This window comes from Rhizopus delemar, genomic scaffold, assembly GCF_000149305.1.
Source record: "Rhizopus delemar RA 99-880 supercont3.2 genomic scaffold, whole genome shotgun sequence".
Classification (NCBI taxonomy): domain Eukaryota; kingdom Fungi; phylum Mucoromycota; class Mucoromycetes; order Mucorales; family Rhizopodaceae; genus Rhizopus; species Rhizopus delemar.
Genome location: NW_027137828.1, coordinates 682,125 through 704,290, shown reverse-complemented (window position 1 = coordinate 704,290; position 22,166 = coordinate 682,125). Strand labels below are relative to the sequence as shown.

At 35.2% G+C, this 22,166-nt stretch overlaps 10 protein-coding genes across 10 annotated transcripts; 5 read left to right on the top strand and 5 right to left on the bottom strand.

The window, feature by feature from the left end:
- Positions 1 to 6,046: 6,046 nt before the first annotated feature.
- On the top strand, positions 6,047 to 7,034 carry RO3G_02485 (uncharacterized protein; the record flags this gene model as incomplete). Its single annotated transcript, XM_067657076.1, has 3 exons — positions 6,047 to 6,060; positions 6,152 to 6,651; positions 6,727 to 7,034. 3 exons carry the CDS (start codon positions 6,047 to 6,049, stop codon positions 7,032 to 7,034), a joined length of 822 nt encoding a protein of 273 aa, XP_067513177.1.
- Positions 7,035 to 7,169: 135 nt separating this feature from the next.
- RO3G_02484 (uncharacterized protein) lies at positions 7,170 to 8,400 on the bottom strand (the record flags this gene model as incomplete). Its single annotated transcript, XM_067657075.1, has 4 exons — positions 7,170 to 7,719; positions 7,805 to 7,867; positions 7,967 to 8,205; positions 8,272 to 8,400. 4 exons carry the CDS (start codon positions 8,398 to 8,400, stop codon positions 7,170 to 7,172), a joined length of 981 nt encoding a protein of 326 aa, XP_067513176.1.
- Positions 8,401 to 9,449: 1,049 nt separating this feature from the next.
- On the top strand, positions 9,450 to 9,876 carry RO3G_02483 (peptidyl-prolyl cis-trans isomerase A2; the record flags this gene model as incomplete). The annotated part of the gene is made up of 3 exons (XM_067657074.1): positions 9,450 to 9,507; positions 9,571 to 9,736; positions 9,786 to 9,876. The coding sequence occupies 3 exons, from the start codon at positions 9,450 to 9,452 to the stop codon at positions 9,874 to 9,876; spliced, it is 315 nt and encodes a 104-aa protein (XP_067513175.1).
- A 178-nt stretch (positions 9,877 to 10,054) lies between these two features.
- On the bottom strand, positions 10,055 to 11,409 carry RO3G_02482 (uncharacterized protein; the record flags this gene model as incomplete). Its single annotated transcript, XM_067657073.1, has 6 exons — positions 10,055 to 10,126; positions 10,182 to 10,187; positions 10,328 to 10,602; positions 10,650 to 10,760; positions 10,830 to 10,874; positions 11,274 to 11,409. The coding sequence occupies 6 exons, from the start codon at positions 11,407 to 11,409 to the stop codon at positions 10,055 to 10,057; spliced, it is 645 nt and encodes a 214-aa protein (XP_067513174.1).
- Positions 11,410 to 11,919: 510 nt separating this feature from the next.
- On the top strand, positions 11,920 to 12,231 carry RO3G_02481 (uncharacterized protein; the record flags this gene model as incomplete). The annotated part of the gene is made up of 2 exons (XM_067657072.1): positions 11,920 to 11,978; positions 12,150 to 12,231. 2 exons carry the CDS (start codon positions 11,920 to 11,922, stop codon positions 12,229 to 12,231), a joined length of 141 nt encoding a protein of 46 aa, XP_067513173.1.
- Positions 12,232 to 12,591: 360 nt separating this feature from the next.
- Positions 12,592 to 16,296, top strand: RO3G_02480 (uncharacterized protein; the record flags this gene model as incomplete). Its single annotated transcript, XM_067657071.1, has 9 exons — positions 12,592 to 12,876; positions 12,928 to 13,427; positions 13,485 to 13,576; positions 13,633 to 14,369; positions 14,420 to 14,892; positions 14,946 to 15,066; positions 15,121 to 15,340; positions 15,390 to 15,526; positions 15,586 to 16,296. 9 exons carry the CDS (start codon positions 12,592 to 12,594, stop codon positions 16,294 to 16,296), a joined length of 3,276 nt encoding a protein of 1,091 aa, XP_067513172.1.
- Positions 16,297 to 16,626: 330 nt separating this feature from the next.
- Positions 16,627 to 18,192, bottom strand: RO3G_02479 (uncharacterized protein; the record flags this gene model as incomplete). Its single annotated transcript, XM_067657070.1, has 5 exons — positions 16,627 to 17,024; positions 17,075 to 17,234; positions 17,297 to 17,610; positions 17,735 to 17,900; positions 17,953 to 18,192. The coding sequence occupies 5 exons, from the start codon at positions 18,190 to 18,192 to the stop codon at positions 16,627 to 16,629; spliced, it is 1,278 nt and encodes a 425-aa protein (XP_067513171.1).
- A 627-nt stretch (positions 18,193 to 18,819) lies between these two features.
- On the top strand, positions 18,820 to 19,540 carry RO3G_02478 (uncharacterized protein; the record flags this gene model as incomplete). The annotated part of the gene is made up of 4 exons (XM_067657069.1): positions 18,820 to 19,002; positions 19,042 to 19,228; positions 19,274 to 19,392; positions 19,442 to 19,540. 4 exons carry the CDS (start codon positions 18,820 to 18,822, stop codon positions 19,538 to 19,540), a joined length of 588 nt encoding a protein of 195 aa, XP_067513170.1.
- Positions 19,541 to 19,551: 11 nt separating this feature from the next.
- On the bottom strand, positions 19,552 to 21,156 carry RO3G_02477 (uncharacterized protein; the record flags this gene model as incomplete). The annotated part of the gene is made up of 4 exons (XM_067657068.1): positions 19,552 to 19,670; positions 19,733 to 20,384; positions 20,436 to 21,076; positions 21,129 to 21,156. 4 exons carry the CDS (start codon positions 21,154 to 21,156, stop codon positions 19,552 to 19,554), a joined length of 1,440 nt encoding a protein of 479 aa, XP_067513169.1.
- A 589-nt stretch (positions 21,157 to 21,745) lies between these two features.
- RO3G_02476 (60S ribosomal protein L39) lies at positions 21,746 to 22,013 on the bottom strand (the record flags this gene model as incomplete). Its single annotated transcript, XM_067657067.1, has 3 exons — positions 21,746 to 21,794; positions 21,850 to 21,953; positions 22,011 to 22,013. 3 exons carry the CDS (start codon positions 22,011 to 22,013, stop codon positions 21,746 to 21,748), a joined length of 156 nt encoding a protein of 51 aa, XP_067513168.1.
- Between the last annotated feature and the right edge of the window lie 153 nt (positions 22,014 to 22,166).

The following is a 22,166-nucleotide window of genomic DNA, read 5'->3' as shown; positions in this document are numbered from 1 at the left end:
TTAGGATAAAGAAGGAAGAAAACGATCAAGAATAACATGTGCTTAGAGTAACAAAGGCATCGTAAACACTGTTGAAGAAACCATTCAATGCGTCAAAACCATCAAATGACGTTAGTATTACTTTAAAGGACATTCAGGAAAGAAGCATTAATTTTATTCACCAGATGTCTAAACTGTTCTTGGTATTAAAGAATTATTGACCAAACTCTACAAGAGAAGTGAGCATTCAAATTAACAATAAATGGTTTATGAAAATGATTATTACCTACCTTCTATTTGAATCATTCAAATCAGGGCACTCACAGAAGATGATGCCTTCGTCTGTGAATTAATGGAGTAATTACGTCTCTAAATCGTATCCAAAAACATGGGTTATCTTGACTAGTACTGGTATAAACAGTAGCTTTTACTGTTCACTGCAGCGCTTTAAGACCAGACTATCACTTGATTTCTTGAAAGCATCCATCGTAAGCTTCATCTCCCTTTCCAATATTTCGAGATCGCTGTGAATTTTTCTTGTATTTCTAACTTCAACAACGAATAAATCAAAGCGTCGATCACGTAAAGCTACCGATGTTGTGTATTCAGGAAGTAGCAGACGCAGCATTTACATTAAAAGTAAACGTATAGACCGCAAGTGTCTCTAACGAAAGCTCCGTCACGTACACCATGTTGACTGATGTTTTTCACAACAGATTGTCGAATCTTCATTCTCTATATCACAGAGACCTTTGATTATTTCCTCTTTTTACTTTAAATCACAGTTAAAGACCTTTTTTTCTTTAGACAGAACCCCCTTCAATCAGGTACATCATTTCTTCAGATACAGAAGGGCTATTCTTATTAACCTTTCCTTTCCTGTAAATCTCTTGTATTTTTTACTGGGGTAATTCGTCCTGCGGTTGACGACAAAGGAAAAGAAAAGTACAATTTTATTGGGGAAACATGCCGTGTTGGATAAATAATGTATATAAGCAAAGCAGGAGAATAAGCATGTCCTGTTTCAATTCCATCTCTAGATTATCACCTCTTTTTCAAATAATCCACTTCTAATCATGTTTGAATCCTTTACAAGAAATACTGCTGCAATGTGCAAACATTATTCTAAATATGTTTCTATATAATTGTCTTGGAAGGAAACAATAGCAACGCTTTATACTAAAATCAATATCCTTTCAGATTTTCTAAAGATTTCGAACAATCTAGCTCCAAAAGCACTGCATTCTCATAGATCTGCATCTTTTCAAGCACACATACGCCAAGAGCATTCTTTGTTTGGATACATTAATATCATTTACTGTAGTTTTTGAGCATAAAAATTTTGAAATAGCTGTTCTATCTTCATCTTGCTTATCAATGGGGGCATCATATATTCCGCAACGTATAAAAATACTTGTAACAAGCGAGTACTCTCTTGTTTTGAGTAAAAATAAATAATATAGAATAGAATTAATATAAACTAAATTTATGCAATAAATATCGAGGACGAGCAGTAAAATCATTTACTCTGCTCTTATTTTTTTTCATTTTTATTGAGTTACATTGACGAACTCGAAAGAGTTCGCCAAAAACCTGATTTTTTCGCAAGAAACAGGAAAACTTGACACGACTCTAAAAAGAATCGGACCGTGACACGGTCGTAGACTCCATAAAGGAGTCCAACCAGACGGACTTGGTAAAGAACAAAAAAACAAGAGCAGTTTGCATCTTATTTATACTTTTTTTTTTATCCGTGACTTTAAGCCATTTGATGTGACCTGTGAGAAATGTACATTATTTCATGATTCATCTGCTGCCATCCTACCTGTTATAAGCTTGCTCAATTCATCACTGAACTGCCTTCTCCTTTTTTTTTAAAAAAAAAATATGTATAAAACGTTTTGGGTTGAACTGAATTTATATAGTTAAATATATTCATGCATTCTGATGTTCCATTCATCAAAACAAAAATTGTACGAAAACGCAAGACATGTACTTTAAACATCTTTTCCTAATTAAAGAAAATGTAAGCATGATTCTTTATAAATGTTCAATCACATCTATTTATAGGCTCGTTCTCGGATTCTTTTAAAAATTTCAAAGCTTTATACTTTACAAAAAAGGCAATGCGCAAGGAAAGCATCTTGTTTTAGTTTCAACTATCAACCGTTCTCTTTGTTCCAATAAGCTTTATTTTACCATCAAACTGATGTCTATGCTGTCTCTTTGTTTTTGAAATGCAAACAATCCTTAAAAAGGCCTAGTTCATCCTATTTTATGACTAAATTATGATTGAAAGAAATTCTCTTGACTTTATTTAAGCTGCTATCAAGCTGCGTCTTTAACTTCAAGTAACTTAATCCAAGTTAAATATTAAATTTTTAAACTCTCTGTATTTCATATATGTATGCATAAATGCCATTGGTCATGAACATCATATAGCTTTAATAAAATTATTCTTTCTTTCACTAAAACTGTTAGGATAAAGACAATGTCGTAGCGTTTACTCCACATACTAGCATAAAAGATGGCGACCCTGTCTTTAACTGGATCCTTTTCTATGGATATCTTGGGATCTTGGCCAATGCTGCTAAACCCACGAAATTAAGCCTTAATTCAAGCCTAAAGAAACATACTTACTGCTAATGTGAATGCAATTGAAAGCATTTGACTACTATTCGAATAAAAAAAACCAGCACAAGATAAATGATCTTGTAAAATTATGTGTAATCAACACATTGGAGGTGCTTATACCTGAAAATCTTGAATTCTTCAAAAACAAGATAGTCACAAGAAGAGTTTTGGTGCTTTGATTCTGTTGAAGTGCTTAGCAGACTAATTTTCATTTGCTTCAATTAAGGTATTCAAGAATACGGACATGTGCTTTGTAGATTGCCTTTTTAACGAAAAAAAAATGATACTGACAAGTCAGAATAATGACCAACTTGTACTCTTCTGCCTCTGAGTGGTGGACCAAACCCACCATTCTCAAGCTAACACAAGCAAAAGATAGCCAAAGAATGGCTAAGTTGAACCTTTGTTATTTTATGAGCTACAATTCGATACAAGTTGTCAATTGCTTTTCTTCTTTTCAAACTTTTGGTTTCATAGAGCAGGTCTAACTTTTAACTTTAAAACGCTCTGCTAAGGAATACTTTTAGAAATAAATAGCAAAATATCTAATAACACAAAACGACTATAAAACATTCTCTGATCAGAAATATAAAAACTTGACAGCAAATCATTTATTTTGAGTACAGCTATTCTCAAATATACATCCTCATCTTTCATATACAACGTGTTTATGTCTACCTAAAGAATCAAATGGATACCTGTTTTCATGTCGAAATAATACGCTCTGACGGTCTAGACAACTCCAAATCCAGTTGGTTGCATGTCTAATGCAGCATTTCCAGATAAGTCTGAAAAGATAATTCTTTGAAAAGATTTGTATATGCTTTTTAATTGGGCTTTATTTTATGAATCACTTCCATCTTCATGGTCTCGCTCCTTCTATGCTTTTGAGCATAAGGTGAGGATTCGGAGAGATCATAGCCTATTGTTCTTTCATTCGATTTTTGAGAGCCGTTGTCTTCCATCAGAAGGCTTTTTTTTCTCTTTTTGACTGGTTACTCCTGATGAAAATCGATGAGTTCCACTTAACATAAAAAAATCAAAGTTACTACTATAGGCAGCCTACATCTACGGATTAGATTGTTGATGAGGACAATATAGTCTTGAAAGATTAAGCTATTGTAGACAGCATCACATCATTGGTATAAAAATTAAACACCAAGTATTTATTTGGTAATTACGAAACGATAAGTACTTTTTTTTTTTTTTTTTTGAACATGAGCAACACTGTGAATATTGAGTGGGTTAACTGAGGTTTTCATCAGTGACCATGAACGCTTTTTTTTTTTTTTACTGTTCAATGTAAACGTATTGTCAGCGCCAACTTTGAGACTTAGAGGGAGAAAAAATAAACATTGCCAGCTGTCCCATTCGCACCATGAAGAAGACATATTAAAAATCTATCCTTTTTTTATTATTTGTGTATTTGTGACAGGGTAGAATTACCTTGCTAGGATGGGAAGTACCATGCTCGTTTTTAATTTCTTTCAAAGGTGTGGGAAAAGATTGCGGGCGCCAGGCGCGGGAGACCGGTGTCCAGGAGATGTCGTTTCTCGTCCGTTAATCCCTACTGCTGCTGAATGGTCATATTCTACCTTGTACAGCTCACATTGCAGCTGTAGTAGAGCAGCCAAATTCATTTCAAAGCGGCAAATAGATGCAACAGACGCAGGCTAAATAAAATAAAGTATGAGCGATGAACCGTTTATTAGAAACCACCATACTTACACTCGCTCTTTCAATGCAGTTGATTTTTCCATTGGGTGAACTTTTAACGTTTGCACGCCGACAGTATTAGTTTCTATGAAATCGAGAAAGTAACAGATCTCTTTGCCATTAAAAAATTCAGATTTGAAAAGAAAGTAAGTTATTTTAAGGGAAAGAAATGTTAGTAGTCGTATTTATGAATAAATACACATAAACTGATCAAGAGCTTTATACACCTTTAGTACAGAAATAATATACAACGACAATAGGATGTAGTTGCTCTAGGTGGTCCAGTGCCAACCTGGATGACGTTTGACCTATAGAAAGATATTGTCAGCCAAAACCAGAGATGACGCTCCAGCTAGGCTTAAAGTCAACGCAAATACGCCCATTTTTCCATGATAATACAAACAAAACAAAGGTTGCATATTTATACGTCATGACCCTGCAGCCACAAAGATACAGTGCTACGCAATTTTAACCATTCTTTAAACGGGAGAGCATAAGGAAAATGAAAGGAATACAGTAGTCGCTCTATTTAAGGGTAGCCAAAAATTTTGGAATATCTACCCTTAAATAGAACATATCCTTAAATCGAATTTCGTAGCTGTTAAAAAATTGAAATCACTTAATATGTATTGTAGCTACATTATAGACATGTTTGTACAACATGTTTCCACATAGGCCACTGTCGGTTGGTATAGATTTGGTAATTGTGTAAGGAAATTAACAAATCAAAACTTGCTTAAGACTTGATCAAAATTGCTGGAAGGTTAATATACGAGTCGTAAACTCAAAATGATAAATATGACATAACAAAATTTATTTTCTTTGTTTAGATTCTATTTATAAAAAAATGCCTAATAATAAACGTGTATGCTTTTCTTTCTCAAAAAATTGAGCTTTTGGATCAAAATGCTATTGGCCAGCTTAATCAAACAGAATTAGGTGAATGGACTATGAATAAATTCAATTTAGATCAACCACTTGCCCAACAGACTATATCAAACATTCTCAGAAATGCTGAAACGTTATATAGTAATATTAATGTTGTCAAAAATGGCAAAAGTCTAACAACAACACGCTATACTCAACTTGACTTCTGAAAACATTTAGAATGAGTTGAGGAAGATAGAACTTCTTGGGCCATATGATCCTGTAGATATCATGAATCATATGTTCCTCCGAGTCGCTTGATGGCCTAAAAAAAAGTAAAACTCGTCTGACAGTTGGATTGCTCTATAACTTGGGTGGGACTTACAAAGGGCAACCAATTGTTATCGCACAAGACAAGAGCCCCAAATGTTTTAAAGCAAGAGCTAATTTGTTATCCATGACTGCAATTGGAAAAAAAAAAAAAAAAAAAAAAAAAAAAAAAAAAAAACATGAAATTGAACACCATTATTCTACTAATGCTTGGATGACAACATACGTGAAAAAGTTAAATGTTGTCTTTGGAAGACAGAATCGAAAAATTGCTCTTCTTTTGGATAATGCGTCCGTTCATAAAAGAAGAATTCCGCTCAACAATATCAAATTGTTATTTCTCCTAGCAAACACGGCTAGCAAGTCACAAGCTCTTGATGTAGGTAGCCTATTATTTGTTGATAAAATGCTATATAAGCTGTCTTTTTATTTTACAGTTTTCTCATTCATATTTTGTATACACAGGAATTAGTGACAACTTTAAGGCATACTTCCGAGCCTAGCAGTACGACCGTGCTTTATGTCTGTACATCAGTAAAAAGTCACCCATAAATAGAAAGTACCCTTAAATCAGACACCCTTAAATAGAGCGACTACTGTATAGATGCTATCATCATCGACAAAGAAATGGTATTTTCAATTACAGTGGAAGCTTATTATCGTGGCAAGGCTACAGATATTCACGGGAGACGAACTTCAAGACACTAGCATCACCATCAATCTGTGTTTATGGATCTTTATCGATTGGTATTTTTGAAGAATCTGATGGCAAAGCAATGAAAAATAAACTCAAGATTGTCAGCAAGCACATGAATGTTTTGATAACTCTGTCTTGTCGATTGCAGAGTGACTCATCCTCGGCTGTTGATAATGGCCCCACATCGTCATACTCTGTTCATAGCATTCACCCCAATTCTGCTCGCATCCTGTTCTACCAAAGCCGCATGGAGAAGTTTAGTGCAATGATGAAACACGAGACAATGTCCTATTCGCCAGCCCAATCAGTCACATCAATGCGTCAACTGATTTCAGGATTCAATCATCCATCAACTTTCGCCATGACAAGAGCCTCCCATGTAGAATTTGATTCTGATCTCTTGATGCCATGTTCTGTTTTCACTGTTTGTGACTTGCCTCACAATTAAGGATACGGTTCTTCGGCTAATTCAGTGGGAAAGCTATCATCTCGATTTTTACAAGCCTTGGGACTCTCATTCCTCAAAGGAATTCCTGCCAGCCTTGAATCTACCATTGAATCGTTTAATGCGCTTAGCGACACAAAGGGATCTGACATGATGACACCACAATCATGGTCAACTTTGAAAAAGTTTGTTGACGAACTGAAATATACTTTAAAAGAAAGTCAGGCTTTGTCTCCAGTAACTGTTGCAACAAAAGTCAATTTTTCAACAATTGCAATTGAAGCCAGCACAGCAGTTTCATTAGCCAATCAAATGATTAAGAAAGATGTACTTCAACGTTTACAAATACTGTACAATGACCGTTGAGTTGAAACCAATAAAAAAGAAAAGCCAAAAGTAGAATTCGGTTGATTTTTTTTTTCTTTGCAACGCTCACCGCCAAAATGGCTGGCGAATGTTGCAACGCCTTTTTTTTTTTTTAATTTCAATGATTTTCCGCCTTCAGAGCGGTTGGTAATTACGACACTTGTCCAAACATTTGTGAGAATGTCTAACAATTCCTTTAAAGCCGCTTAGCCTCAAGATATGAGAAGCTTCACTGATCCAAGTCATTAAAGTTTCCTTCTCTAGAAACCTGTTGCGTTTCACTTTACTTTTGACCACTGACCAAAATTGCTCGATTGGATTGATTTCAGGGGAATAAGAAGGCAGATAAGCGCAGCGGTAACCGCGAGATTCTACGTATTTGGCTATGTACTCTGATGTATGGATAGGAGCGTTATCTATCACGAGGTAATGATCTTTCATGTGTGGATACTGATCCATTTCATCCATTGTGGCCTTCAGAAAGCCGGCATAATGTCCGGTAACCATTCCTTTGCTCATATGCTCAACACCATCTCCCCGTTTTCTCTTTTTATTAGCTGGAGACTGAGGAAGTCTAAGGCTGCATTTGATTAGGCCTTCAGCAGAAATCGCGCCCAGAATGGTTGTTGCACGTGTTTTGGGAACTGTGACCACGGCCGGTGTGTCTTTCTTTGACCATGCCACACTACGTTTCAAATTAATATGGAAAGCAGATTCGTCAGGAAAGACACAGTTTCTCGTAAAATCCATGTCTGTTCTTTCTCACTTACGAACCTAATCCAAGCGCCCTTGAATCTTTTCTTCGCCATTCCGGTCTATGGGCTGAAGACGAGCTTTTTTGAGAAATAAATTGCAATGTTGTTTTACAAAATCAAACAAAGTAGTTTTGAATACTTTTAACTCTGTGAATATTTGTTTAACTTCTTCATTACTTTGTCGAGGACGACTGAAGGATTTTCATCAATGCATTCGAAAATAACATTCTTGTGTTCCTTTTGAGAATACGCGGACGACCAGTCTTTCTCCGCTTTTCAAAGATACAATCAGGATCCCTCTCGTATTGTGCAGCCCATTTTTGTGCTGTACGAACGTGAGTCCCAAGCTGTTTCGCAGCAGCTGCTGCTGCACTCAAACATTTCTCAAAGATCAGCTTGAAAAACCTCACTTTGTCCTGGTCAGAATAGCGTGTATAATTTCACTTCATTGATGTTTCTCTCATAACGACGTCATTACTAACCTTTGCCTCCTTTTCCATCTGCATTACCTCTACTTCACTCTCGCTCTCCAGAGGCAATTGTGCTAAATATTGTGTATGAGAGCTCAATGTTTCAAGGCGAGATTGTTCATCATTAACAATATAATCCATTGGTTTAGGTCGGCCATATTCGTCGACAACAGACCCTTTCCCGTTTTCAAATAAGAAATGAATGTTCATTATTTATGATTTCTGGTGTAATTGTGAAAAAGAAGCAAAATGAACACGAGCATTTGGTATGCTCTTATATATCCAAAGATTCCAAGACTTCATGCGCTAAAAATATTCTTGGCAACGGGGACATCTGATTTGTCAGCCATGGCGAATTTGTATTTCGAACAACACGCATTTTGCTCTCACCAAAAGGCGAATTGATTTTTCAAGAAACCTGCAATTTTGCTCTCGCCATTATGCGAATTTACTTCCCGGAAAGAGTGTAGTATGAAGGTAGTCCAGGGGCAAAGTCCCCTAAAGAAGTAGTCAATTTCTTTCTGCTGCATTAGTCTTACGCCTGGCAGCACAAGTTCAAAAAACTCCATGGTCATTTTCTGTTTGTTTATTCGTGGGTTTAAGCCCTGTTATTAAAAAATGTTTCTTATGATGACCAGCTAAAAAAATGCGGCATCCGAATAAAATCCTTTACAAAAAAGTATGTAGTCCAGATCGTAATTTTAGGGGGTTGGAATAACGAATCCCTTATTTAAACTTCATGGGACCTCATACAAAAAAAAAAAAATTAAGTTTCATGGGAAAAAGCTCGTTTAAACTGCGCATGTTTCGAGTTTATGCAAAATATGACGTGTATCGTAAGATGCATTGATAAAAACCCCTTTAACAGTCTTGCGTTCTTTTTTCTTTTACCTAAAAAAAAAAAAATAACAATGAGCGTAAATATACACACATGCAAAAAAGAAGGAAAATAAATAAATATTACTTTGGTTTAGGTTTATTTCGATATTAGCATTGACGGTAAACCTGCTGGTGTAAGAAATAAAAAGATGTCTACCAGAAAGCGATATTAATAATCATATTAGCGTATTGAATTTCAATTATTCGAAGACGTTGTACCCAAAACTGCTAAAAATTTCCGTGCTCTCTGTACAGGTGAACAAGGATTTGGATACAAAGGCAGTAAATTCCACCGTGTTATTCCACAATTTATGCTTCAAGGAGGTGACTTTACTCGCGGTGATGGTACTGGTGGAAAGTCTATCTACGGTAAACAAATCTATGCATATATACGCGTACATAAAACGTTAGTTCTAAACGGTTTCTTATTAGGTGAAAAATTTGCTGATGAAAATTTCAAATTGAAGCACAGTGAACCTGGATTATTATCCATGGCTAATGCTGGCCCCAACACGAATGGCTCTCAATTTTTTATTACAACTGTCCCTTGTTCTTGGTTGGATGGTGCACATGTTGTCTTTGGCAAAGTTACTAAAAAGTAAGTGAAAGAGAATAATTCGAGACGCGCGTGCCTAACTTTCTTCAAGTATGGAGCTCGTAAGTAAGATTGAATCTCTTGGTTCTGCTAGTGGTGCAGTCAAAGCCAAGGTTGTAATCGAAGACTGTGGCGTATTATAAACTGAAACAACGCAAAAATAAAATAAAAAAATAAAAAAGTTTTTATTTTTTTGTAAAAAAGCTTGTGAGAGCCTTCATTCCTTTAGTATTTACTTTAGCCAAACTTCTTGGAACTGCAGGTGCTTTTTTCTTTGCAGGAGTGTCTCTATCCATCATTCTTTCATCATAATTTGTTCGTTTAAAATATGAAGCTGGTGATGTATCTGTAGCGTATTCTGTTAAGCCAATTTCTTCTTTTAGCTCTTCTAAACTATATTTGGTATATAAGTAAATAGAATAAGAATAAAAAATAGTACTGCTTTTACCCTAGTCTATTTAGCAATTTCATAAACCATTCTCTTGTTAAATAGTTTGCAATTGAATAAACTGCTTCTAATTTTAAATGTTCTTTATCCAATCCTGTCTCTTCAAACATTTTTATAAAACTGGTATTGACTAATAGTCGATTTACTTTCTTTTCGAGCCAATTGAGTACTAGTTCATTATTTAATCTATAAACTTCTATTCCAACATCTTTTATATCACAAATATGTGCTAATTGATCTTTTTGTATAATATTTGTCAATCTGTGTATATCCATTTCACTGCTATCTCCTTCAATAGTAACGTGTTCTCTAGTAAATATATCATCCAATGCACGGAATCGATTATCTTCTGCTGCTTTTTCAAATATAGGTAAACACATAAACAATGGGTCCATGGGTGATATAAATCGAACCGCTCCATCTAATAATATTCAATTATCATCCTCACTCTTGTCCTTTCTTTTGTACCTTTGTAGATAGTGTTATCAATGAGCCACGCGCTCTTTCTTCCAGGTCCAGTTACTTTTTGTATTTCGAATAGTTGATTCAAGTGATTGTGAAAATAAATTGCAATTCTACCTAATATAAAATAGAATCATCTATATTTGTTTGTAAAGATAATTTCAAATCTTTTTTTTTTTTCTTTACTTGATCTTGGACAAGGTAAATGAAGTTCCACTAAATTATCCACGTCTAATTTATGTTATAAATATAAAAGTTATATTTCCTAATATTATAATTACCTTTATTTGCTTTATTAGTAAATGCAATCAACTTCATTTAAGCAAGAACAAAAAAAGAAAAGTGAAATGCATTGAATGTGAGCAGAGGACCTTTTTTTTTTTTTTTTTTTTTTTTTTTTTTGCGCCTTCAATAAAATTTTTCTTGAAGATTTGCGCGTATCTGTCCAATCGTGTTTGACGTTAGCCTTAATGTATCCAACTAAATTGTGGTGATATCTGTAGCAGTGCATTCTGTTAATCCAAATAGACAGCATACGGGTGATGTTTATTATTCTTTAGTTTTACTCTCCATATGTTTGCCTTTTTGATCCGTTGTGATCAAGATCATAAAGCGTATAATGTTCCTTACTAAATGTTTTCCTCACATGACGTCTTTCATCATCATAGCTCTTTACAGCTGCAGATGAACCAGTGACGCCCTCCTCTTTTTGTACAATTTTTTTGGCGTCAACAGATGTACATTCACCACCTTTTGTAGTAAACATAAAACAAACAGAACAGCCAACGTATATTACAGCCACATTCCTATAAGCAATCTAAATTACCATTTTCGACAGTCGTTGTTTTCTATTGGACAGGCTTGCGTTTACTTCAAATCACAAGAATAATCGATCTAGACTGCCAGTAGTGTTCCTTACTAATTCACTTCAGGAACTTTCTTTTTGTGCATTATGTAATACCGACCGTCTTTAATTAAATGAAAAAAAAATGAACCTTTTTACTTGCTCTTTTCTTTTTTTATATATATTTGTGATAAACATAAATGCATCCCCAACTCAAATGGGATGATCCCGTGGACCTGAATTTTCATCAAATCCATAAATCAACCTCCGCGTAATTAAGCACAGGTGAATTTTTTTTTTCTTTCTTTTTTTTTTTTTTTTAATATAGATTATACCCCCTCTCTTTCAACTAATATACTATGTCAAGTATTAAACGACAATCACTTAATAATAAAGAAGAACTTACACTTAACTCTCGAGTCTTGGTCAATAATGAACTTGCTGGCACAATTAAATATATTGGCACAACAAGTTTTCAAACCGGGAAATGGGTAGGTGTCGAACTGGATGAACCAGAAGGCAAAAATAGTGGTGTAGTTCAAGGAAAAAGATACTTTGAATGTAAAACAAACCATGGTGTCTTTACGAGGCCCGCTAACGTGAAAATCATTGAAGTAAATATACAGTTTGTATTCTTCTTGTGTATTTATCTATTTCTATAGTCAACAAAAACGAGTCCACGAAAAAAATCAATGGTACCCCAACGAAAATCAGCCGTACCAGAAAGAAGAAAGTCAATTGTAGAGCGACGAAAATCAATTGTTGAACCACCCATAATTCCTCAACCACAGCATCGGCCGAAATCGATCATCGAGCAGCGAAAATCAGTGGTGCCCGAAAGGAGAAAATCGATTGTCAGCAAAAGGGATTCTTCTTCACCGTCTCTCAGAAAGACAGTGACACCCACATTAACCAAAAGCACGATCAGGACCAGTCCGAGTACGATAAGGACAAGCCAGAGTACGATCAGAACCAGTCAGAGCACCTTAAGAAGACCTATAGCCATTATAAAAGGACCTATCACTGCTCCCTCTACACCTGAGGATGAGGACGATAACGATGACAATGAAAAGTGATTTCGATACAATGTATAGTGATAATACCATGACAAATGCTACTACGATAGCAAGCCCTATATCTATTGAAAAAGACGATGAAGAACAGTCTGATGAAGAAGAGCAATCTATTGAATCCGACGAAGAAAATGAGGAAGAGGAACCACAGCTTGTTGAAGATGAATCGCTATCAGAAGAGGATAAAAATGAAGAGCAGTTGAGTGAAGATGAGCTATTGGAAGAAGAAATTGAGCAAGTCAAAGTAGAAGAAAGCGGACCTCAGCCTGTTTATGGATCGCTCGCCTCTACTAAGCCTATCAGTAAATCAGAACAGGTAAGAAAGAATAATATTTGATTCCAATATCTAAACCATTTCTTATATCAGACTGTACCACTAAAAGATTATGAAGAACTTCGATTCAAACTCAAGATTTTAGAAATCAAGCGCAATGAAGACCGAGAAAGATTTCGAGAACATGAAAAGATTAAAGAAGAAGCCGAACAGTTCTTGACGCTTCGTAACAAGTTGCAAGATAAAATTTCAGAGCTTCAAAAGGACGTGCGTGAGGCAAGAAGAGAATTAAAGCAAGTTAGCAGTGAAAAGGAAACATATGAATCCAAATACAATGATTTGCTTGAATCGATGGAGATGCTGACTTTGGATAAAGAAGTGGCTGAAGAAAGAGCCGATAGTTTACAGCAAGAGACGGAGATTTTGAAGGATAAGATTGAGGAGATTAGTATTGATTTGGATATACTAAAGCAGGAAGCTGATATACTCAATAAACTACCTGCTCAAAGAGATCAAGAAGACAACGAAAGAATTCCTTTGGAAGTGGTTCAATTGGAAAGACATAATGAAAGATTGAAAGAAGCTTTAGTTAGGTAGTGACTACAAGTAAAGTCATTTTGTTGTATGTATATAGTAATATTTAAAAATAGATTACGCGATGTAACTACTGAAAACGAAGCAGAATTGAACTTGAGAATCAAAACGCTTGAGCAAGAAAACTATGAATTGGAAGAACTTCGATGTAGGTCTCTCTTCACTATATAAGTAAAGAAGTTTAATATATATATCATGTTGTAGACCAATATGAAAAGGTGAAGGAACAACTGATGACTGCTGAAATATTGGTTGAAGATTTAAAGATGCAGCTAGATGACGCTGTGGGAACAGAGGATTTGGTAGAACAATTGACTGAGAAAAACTTGAACCTGACAGAAAAAATGGAAGAATTAAAGGCAACAGTAGACGATCTTGAAGCACTCAAGGAGCTTGCGGATGAATTAGAAGAGAACCATGTCGAGACAGAGCGACAATTGCAAGCCGAAATTGATCACAGAGATATGCTGCTGAGAGAGCAGGTAGAGCGATTGAGAGCCAACGAAGAGACCATAGCAGATTATGAGACTACGATAGAACAATTTAGACAGCTTGTGAGTCACTTGCAAAACGATCTGAAAGAATTGAAACGAAAAGAAAAAGACGATCAGACTGAAAAAATGACGCTCAGTAGTCAATCTCAGGCCATGATGTCGCTTAATCTTCAATTGCAGACGACGGTGATGAAGGCTCAAGCTAAATCAATTGATATTGAGCTGCGTAAATTGGAAGCGTCACAGGCTAATGATCGATTGAACATGATTCAGCCTTATTTGCCCGAACCCTTCTTCAAGACAGAGAACGATCCAATTTCTTGCTTGCTTTTGTTCAAGAGACTTGAATTCAAGTCTGATTTGATCATTAAGCATCTGGATCAAAATTATCCTGTTAGCGAAAAGATCATGGATAGTGTTACAGAAAACTTGATTATTATTTGTGAGGTAACAAAAAGGAAAACTGGGATTTTACTGAATGACTGATATTTGTATAGATTAAACAAAGAGCTGGATGGTTAAGTTCCTTATCCGCACGATTCCAAACATACGTTAAAAACTGTGAGCCAAATACATTTGCGGAAATGGGCAAAGTCTACCTTGACTTGATTGGCGTCGAGAGAAAGATGAATGGCATTGTTGAATTATTTAGAACAGATCAAATGAATGAAGCTTACTGCTTAACCGAGCTTCAAAGAATTATCTCTCAAGTAGAGCACTTGGTAGAAGCTAATTTGAGTGAACAGCAAGAAAAGAGCAATGCAGATCAATTTTTTGGTTTAACTAAAGCATTGGATCTGAATGCAGATAGAATGATTGTTATCTTTACATTTGCTAGACAGCTGTTGGATAACTCGGTAAAGAAGGATGGCTTAGTCATTGATGAAGGTGTAGGACAGATGGAACAAGATTATATGGAGCCACTTGGACGATTGATTACACAAGCAAAGAACAGTAAAATCATAGCAAAGTAAGTAGTATAATAATAATACGGTCGAGTTGCTCATCATTTTATACAAATAGAAAATTGATGCGTCAGTTAGAAGACAAATTTGAAGAGGCAATGACATTAAAAGCAGACTATTTAAATCGTTTCAAGATGCTCTATTCTATTAGCAAGAAATTATGCAGATTTTGTTTCGATGTAAGTAATATATACCTGCGGACAAACAAAAGGTTTTTAAAGCGATTAGAATAGGTATACAAGGAACTAGTTAGTTATGTAGATGCCAAAAGAGGAAGTCATGAACCACTTGAGCTATCTTTTATAAAAAAATTACTTCGCGAGAAAGGTGATGAAATATTTGAAATGGCAGAAAGCTCCATGTGGGAGAGCTCTCTTCGAACACTCAAGACATTAACGAATGAGCTCGAGACAACTCATTCACAAGTAGAATATGATGATAAATTGGACAAAAGTAAACCAAGCTGCCTACATGTAGTTTCATTCTAACATTTTTTATGTAGTTACAACCAAGGTTGCGCCCTGGATTCAACGTGCTTCAGATATTAAAGCAGAAGTAGTTGTGAATCACGAGCTTGAACATAAATTACAGCAACATAACGAAGAGATTATAAAATTGATTAAAGACATTAAATTAAAGGTACAGAGAAAAAAATGAGCGTACAATCTACACAGACTAATACCAGTGTACGTGTATAGGATCAATCTCTTCAGGAAGCAGATGTAAAAATCAATTTACTTGAAAAAAGAATGGAAGTTGCCAAAAAAGAAATTGAACATGTTAAACGCCTGGAAGAAGATTTAGAAAAATCAGTGAATCAAGAGCAACTGTACGCAGAGACCATGGAGAGCTTGCAAAATGAAAACGATGCACTCGAGGCAGAGATCAATCAATTGAAAAAGGAAGCCAATCGACGAGAGGAGAAGCGACAGTCTTTGATACGCAAGGCAGCCACTTTTGACTTGACAGAGCATGAGGATACAACGACAATGCAAGAGATGGCAGGCAATTATTATGAAATGTCGGGACAGATGGAAGCTTTGAAGAATTCGATTCGATACTTGAGAGCAGAGAATACTGAATTAAAAAAGCTGGATTTTATACGTTCGCTTCGTTTAGACTTGGTAGAACCAACCAAGGAGTTTACTGTGGATGATCGCTTGAAATCGATTGCTCGAGAAACAAGAGTATTAGTGAAAGATTTACGTTCGGCAGGTGCGTCCCCAAGGGTTATTCAACTTTCAGATTATAAGAACAATTCACAAAGTGGAAAAAAACTTCCTGATTATCAATACCAAACGCAGCAGTCTGTATTATACACACTCAAACAACGTAGCGAGCAGTTGAGAGACCAAATAAAGAGCCAACTCCAGTTCACACAAAAGAAGGTAAATAAGCTTCACATTTGAGATTTTATTTGCTGATGTGGAACGTCTTTAGGAGCCTTCTGAATCAACACAAATGCTTGGACTTGTCAAGATACCCATTCTCCAAGATACAACAAACACTGCTTCCAGGCACTGTGTTCATTTAAAGAGTGCAATTGAATTTGAAAAACTTCATCGTGTTTTTATACAGTCTTAAATTTTTATTGATGTTTTACATATTCCCCATCTTCTTTTTATCACTTGTTTATAATAATAATCATAAAAAAATAAAAACCGTACATACTGACTGTGACCCTTTTATGATAAGTGATCAGCTAATAAATGTAAAGGAAAGTTTATTATTCTATAGGACTACAAAAGACGCTTGATATTAAATGTTAAACAGATCGTCATGACCAATAGACCATAAATAATCAAAAATAAAGAAACAAGTCGCTTCCAATGGTACCAAGCATCATCTCGGAATATCTTGAAATAAAACAGACCAGGCAAAATAAAAGAGATAGAGGTTGATCCAGTAGAGCCAACAAAGGACAAGACAATATCTAATTGTGAGATAGAGATAGCTACAAGGAAACTAAGCACGAGGATTGCGGTAGTCAAGATAAAGTGAGATCGTTTATGGCTGGTGTGATGAGCCAGTGTTTTTTCTAAAGAGGCTCTGCAAGGGTGTGCTTGAAGTGGGTAGCTAAAGATGACAAGAATGACGATAGCTAATCGACCAAAAGCAACAAAGTAGCTTTGAGGGTCTGTTATGTTGATCAGTAATGGGCAGAGCGATACAACTGTACACACTTACATTCAAGAATAATATTTCCTTTTACATTTTTACCAAAAGACAAGTAACCAAGGACAGCCACTAGCTCATAAATAAAAGCAGCTGATCCAATAGAGTTCAAAATGACCCTAATCACTGATCTCTCGCTGTTATCTTTTAACTCATTATAAACCGAAAAGATCTAACTGCGTCGTTAATGTCCTGTCTTCTATTTTTTTTTTTTTTTTTGTTTATAAGGCTTACATTTTGGTGACAAGTAAAAGCAAAGATAAAAACTGGCAACTGACTAAATATTTTTGAACTAAAACTGAAATATTCAATGGATTCAGGTGGTGGTGGTGGGAAATTGGGCGATAGGAAATGATAAACAACAATAGCTACAAGATAACCTACGGCAAATAAGGCAATAAGACTTGTATATTTTAATGAATCCAATCTTCTTAAATAACTCAGTGGCCCAACTGCAGTTATCATGAATAATGTAATCCACACTCGACGGTCCATTAATAATTCATTATGTTCAGATCCATGAAAGAAAGAAAGAATGACCTGTTTATCTATCAATATCAATATGCTATGTGTTTATATAACCTACTTGTGGCATAAGGTCTCCAATGATAATTAAATAACTAATAGCAACACCAAAGCACTTAATGGCAATCGCTAAATCAAAAAATATACCCAATTTAGGCCAAGTCAGTTTAGATAATGAAGTAAAAGATGCCTGTCTGTTTCCAACTTTATCTGCACATTGTGAAAGAAAATAAAGTCCAAGACCTGATGTGCATCCAGCGTATAAAATTAAAATAATGCCAGGTATTAAACCTACTGATGCTAACGCAGAAGGCTATTTTATATCAGTACTCTTTTAATTGCACAGTTTATAAAATATCATTTACCATGGCCAGCATACCAGTACCCAAGATTGTGTTGGCTAAATTAATAGAACAACTTGCAATTGTTGCACTTGGTTCATCTTCATAAGCATAAACAGTGTGACAAATAGACAAGTCTTCCGTATCATTCGTTAATAAAGGTCTTTGATCATCTAAAGCACTTCCAAATTCAGAAATAGCACGATAGGATGAAATAGATGAATCTCTATCACTTGTATCCACAATGGATTGATATTTTGTCATTAAAATAGAAATATAAAAAAGAAAAAAAGAGAGAAGAAAAAAAAAAGATAAGCTGAATATAAGCAAATAAAAAATATTTGTGTAGATGTGTGTGACCTAAAGAATATTTGCTATTTTTGGTAATCAGTAAATGTTCTATTTGTTTTGCAGTAGAGTGACATCAAATGCTCTCCACCTCCTCTTTTTTCAAGTGATAATCACAGTAGAGAGATTTTATTTATATACTGTCCACTCCCCTGAAGCTATATTTTTATATCTCAAAAGAACGTAAAAATGAGTGCTATTCTTCTATGTATTTATGTGCTTTTTTTATTTATTTATTTATTTATTAAACGCAATATGAATGATAACGAACGATAACAAGAAAGGGACTAAATACTATTCATTCCGAGACCAACATACTAGACTTAATTCTTTAAGTTAATATTTGATTTATAAAGAAGTATAATCTGTGTCTTCAAGAATCTATACTAATGTTGAGAGCCTTTAAACTCGTATGCATGCACACACTGAAAGTCAAGAGAGTTCTCAGTGAACAAGTAAATCCTTTCTAAGGAGGAAATATTACAACTCAGCAGCTTTCATTCTAAAGGATTTTGATTGGCCTTTTCTTTCTCTTTCATAATCATGGATGAACACGGGTTTGAAGCAAGGTTAAGACATTTAGAATATATTCTTTATGGACAACAACAACAACAAAATAAGAGCACCAATGAGGTCATTATAAAAAGGATGGAGCTTTTAAGAAAAGAACTCAGTTCCATTTATCAAAATAACAAATCCATTAAATACTTTATTGAAAAATGTAATGTATACACTTGCAAAACGCAACTAAAAACTCATCGTTAGTTAGATGATACCCACTCAAAATTACTTAACCCAAATACTTCAACTTATTCCCTAGAAAGAGAGCTATTATCGACTGATGTCAAAATAGAATTGCTATTAGCTGCACAAGATGACTTGAAAAAGTTTGCGCAAGAGGTGAAGCAGGTCAAATCACTTGAACACGTCGTAAGTGGAACTGAACTTGAAGGTAAGAATGATTTGCTACTATCATCATTCACTTACACATTATTAGTGGTTGATAAATTAAAGCCACAATTATCAAGTATGGATGTAATACATGTGAATCAAACTAAACAATTGAATCAATTAACAAAGGAGATATCTGATTTAATGGAAAGATATAACAAGACAGTAAGTACAACAGCGAAATTATATAGCTTATCATTCATATAATGAGTAGGTAAATACAGTATCTGAAATATTCATTGCTTGGGATAATATATTGACAAGTATGGAAACACATCTGACAACACTTGAACATCAAAAGCAAAATCAATAAAGACTTGTTTATTACAAGAATTGTCTTCTATGCAAAAAACTAATCAAATCATACTTTGTAGCAACACCAAGACACCATTTTCTATTCGAGTCCGTGATCACTGCAAATGAATTCTTTTCAAAGAATTTAGCTATAAAAGAGAGTGAATATAGACTGGTTTGATATAACATTTTAAAAAAAAAAAAACATTACCGAGATCCGCTAAGCTTGTATCAGGAGTAATGACTTGATACTTTCTAGTGCTTTCCTTTTTGAAAGAAGACATACAGGAATCCACAGTACTATTGAGATTGATCGAATTATTATTCAAGCGGTCTTGTAGCGCACTCAAGGAAACATAACCGACCAGTTTTCGATTGTCAGGTTTGATGACAGGTAACTGAGAATACTCTCTTTCAAGCATCAAATCAATTGCATATCCAACGGTACTTGTGGGTGCAATTGTGACCGCAGCAGGCAGCTGAAGATCCTCTACACTAGCAGCTCTGTATCTGCTTTGTGAGAGATATTCTAGCTCAGTTGCCATCAGATCATCTGCCAAATCATTCTCAAATAACCAATCATCAGACAATAAGGTCGAGGTGTAGTTTTTGGCGCTGTCGTTCAAGATGACGACTGAGGTAAAAGTATGTGAGCTGTGTTCTGAGATGACTGTTTGAGCATGACGAGCAGCTGCAGTGATGACTGCACCTGATGAAGGACCACAAAGGATGCCTTCATCACGAATCATACGACGGGCAGCAGAGAATGCTTCTTTATCAGATACTTTAATCCATTCATCCACAATAGACTTGTCTAGACTGTTTGGAATAAAGTTGTTTCCTAAATCTTCAATTTTCCAGTCCTATAAAAAAGATCATATGAATACAACTATATAAAGATATCTTCTTCCTACAAATAAATTAACAGCTGTCCCTTGTTGGCCACTAAAAACAGATTCAACAGGCTCAACACCAATCACTTTCAAATTAGGTATCTTTTCCTTTAAATATCTTGCAACACCTGTCAACATAGATCCTGATTCAACTCCCACAAAAAGAAAGTCAATCAGCATCTTTGTTTGCTGAAGTATCTCTTCTGCTAATTGATGATGGGGTGTCATATCACGCAACTTGGATTCATCCAACACAAGTGCATCAGGCAACTGCTCAGCTAACCTAGCAGCGACAGAATAAGCACTTTCAGCTGCCTCTGGAAGCACTTCGTTTGGTGTACGCAAGATCTCGACTCCCAAGGACTTTAATAACGCGATACGGTCGCTGGAGGTACGTTCGGGTAAGATGGCAATGATGCGATAATTGCGTTTGGCTGCCAAAGAGGCAAGTGAAATACCCAAGTTTCCGCTGGTAGGTATGATCAGTGTACGTTTCTTTTCTTGTTCAAAAGTTGACTTTTTCTCATGTTCTTCTTTGGATTGAGTACTTTCTCTCTTTTTACATGTGCTTTTTTTTCTTTTACCTTCAAGAAGATATTTTGCAAGTCTGTCCTTTACACTTCCAGTCGGATTACTAAGTTCTAATTTAGCTAAAATGTTGACTGTAAAAAAACATTAGTATATTACTATTATTTCTATTGCTGTTCATAAAACCTTTGTTTTGAGGAGTCAGTTTAATCATGGGTGTTGAACCCACAATTTGAGTCAAATTGTCAATGACCGAGGGAAACATAAGAGAAAAGGGAGTTTCAATACAAATCACATCTAAAATTTTATGCCACACTAAAATGCGTTTTTATGAAATGAAAATTGGTAAAGCAGATAAAACATGTATACAAGTTAAGAGTATCCTCAGATTGTGTACTTTTTGTGATTGATAAGAGAAAAGCTATCATTATTATCGCGTGAAACCACATGTTTCCTTCAATACAGTAAACAAAGCATGATTGCTGTATACTCGCTTGAAATATTTTTAAGTTTTGCTTATGAAGAGCTTAAAAACAAAGAGAATGTATTTATTCATCACATAAGCATGTCCCTTTACTATATTTCTAATCGTATTTCATACTCATTGCAGTAAGAATATACAATTGATTACATACTAAAGCGTAACCTACACACACACATACACATATACACACATTCTCTTTGTTTCTTCATTTTCCTTTCTAATGTACAAAAAGTCATGATTTAAAAGATCATTCAAGCATTGCTGTATTTTTTAATTACAAAGCAAAAAAAAATAATTCTGTTCCAAAGTAATAATTTGCTTAAATGTTCAACTTGGTGTGACGCCAGTTACGTCTCTTGGCGTTCCAACTATAAAAAAGTAATGTTAATCGATGCTTTCATTAACTTTTTTAAATGTATTTACCGAATCTTGGTGTCAGTCTTGAGACGGAACCATTGAGGCAAAGGACGGTTTTGCTTCTTGGCCTTGCCAAGCTTAACCTTGGTGATGAATGACTTTTGAGAAGGCTATGTACACAAGTTAATCCATCTATCCATCCATCCGTCCATTTTGCATCTGTTTACCATTTTATCAAAATGAAAAAAGAGAGGGAGTTTTTTTGATGGATGTTGCCTGTTCCTCAATCATTCTCTCATTGTGTGCCCCACTCCATCAGCCGATGAAAGGAGGGGAATCAATCCAATATTCTGAGATTAAAATTTATAATTCAAAAGTAGCAA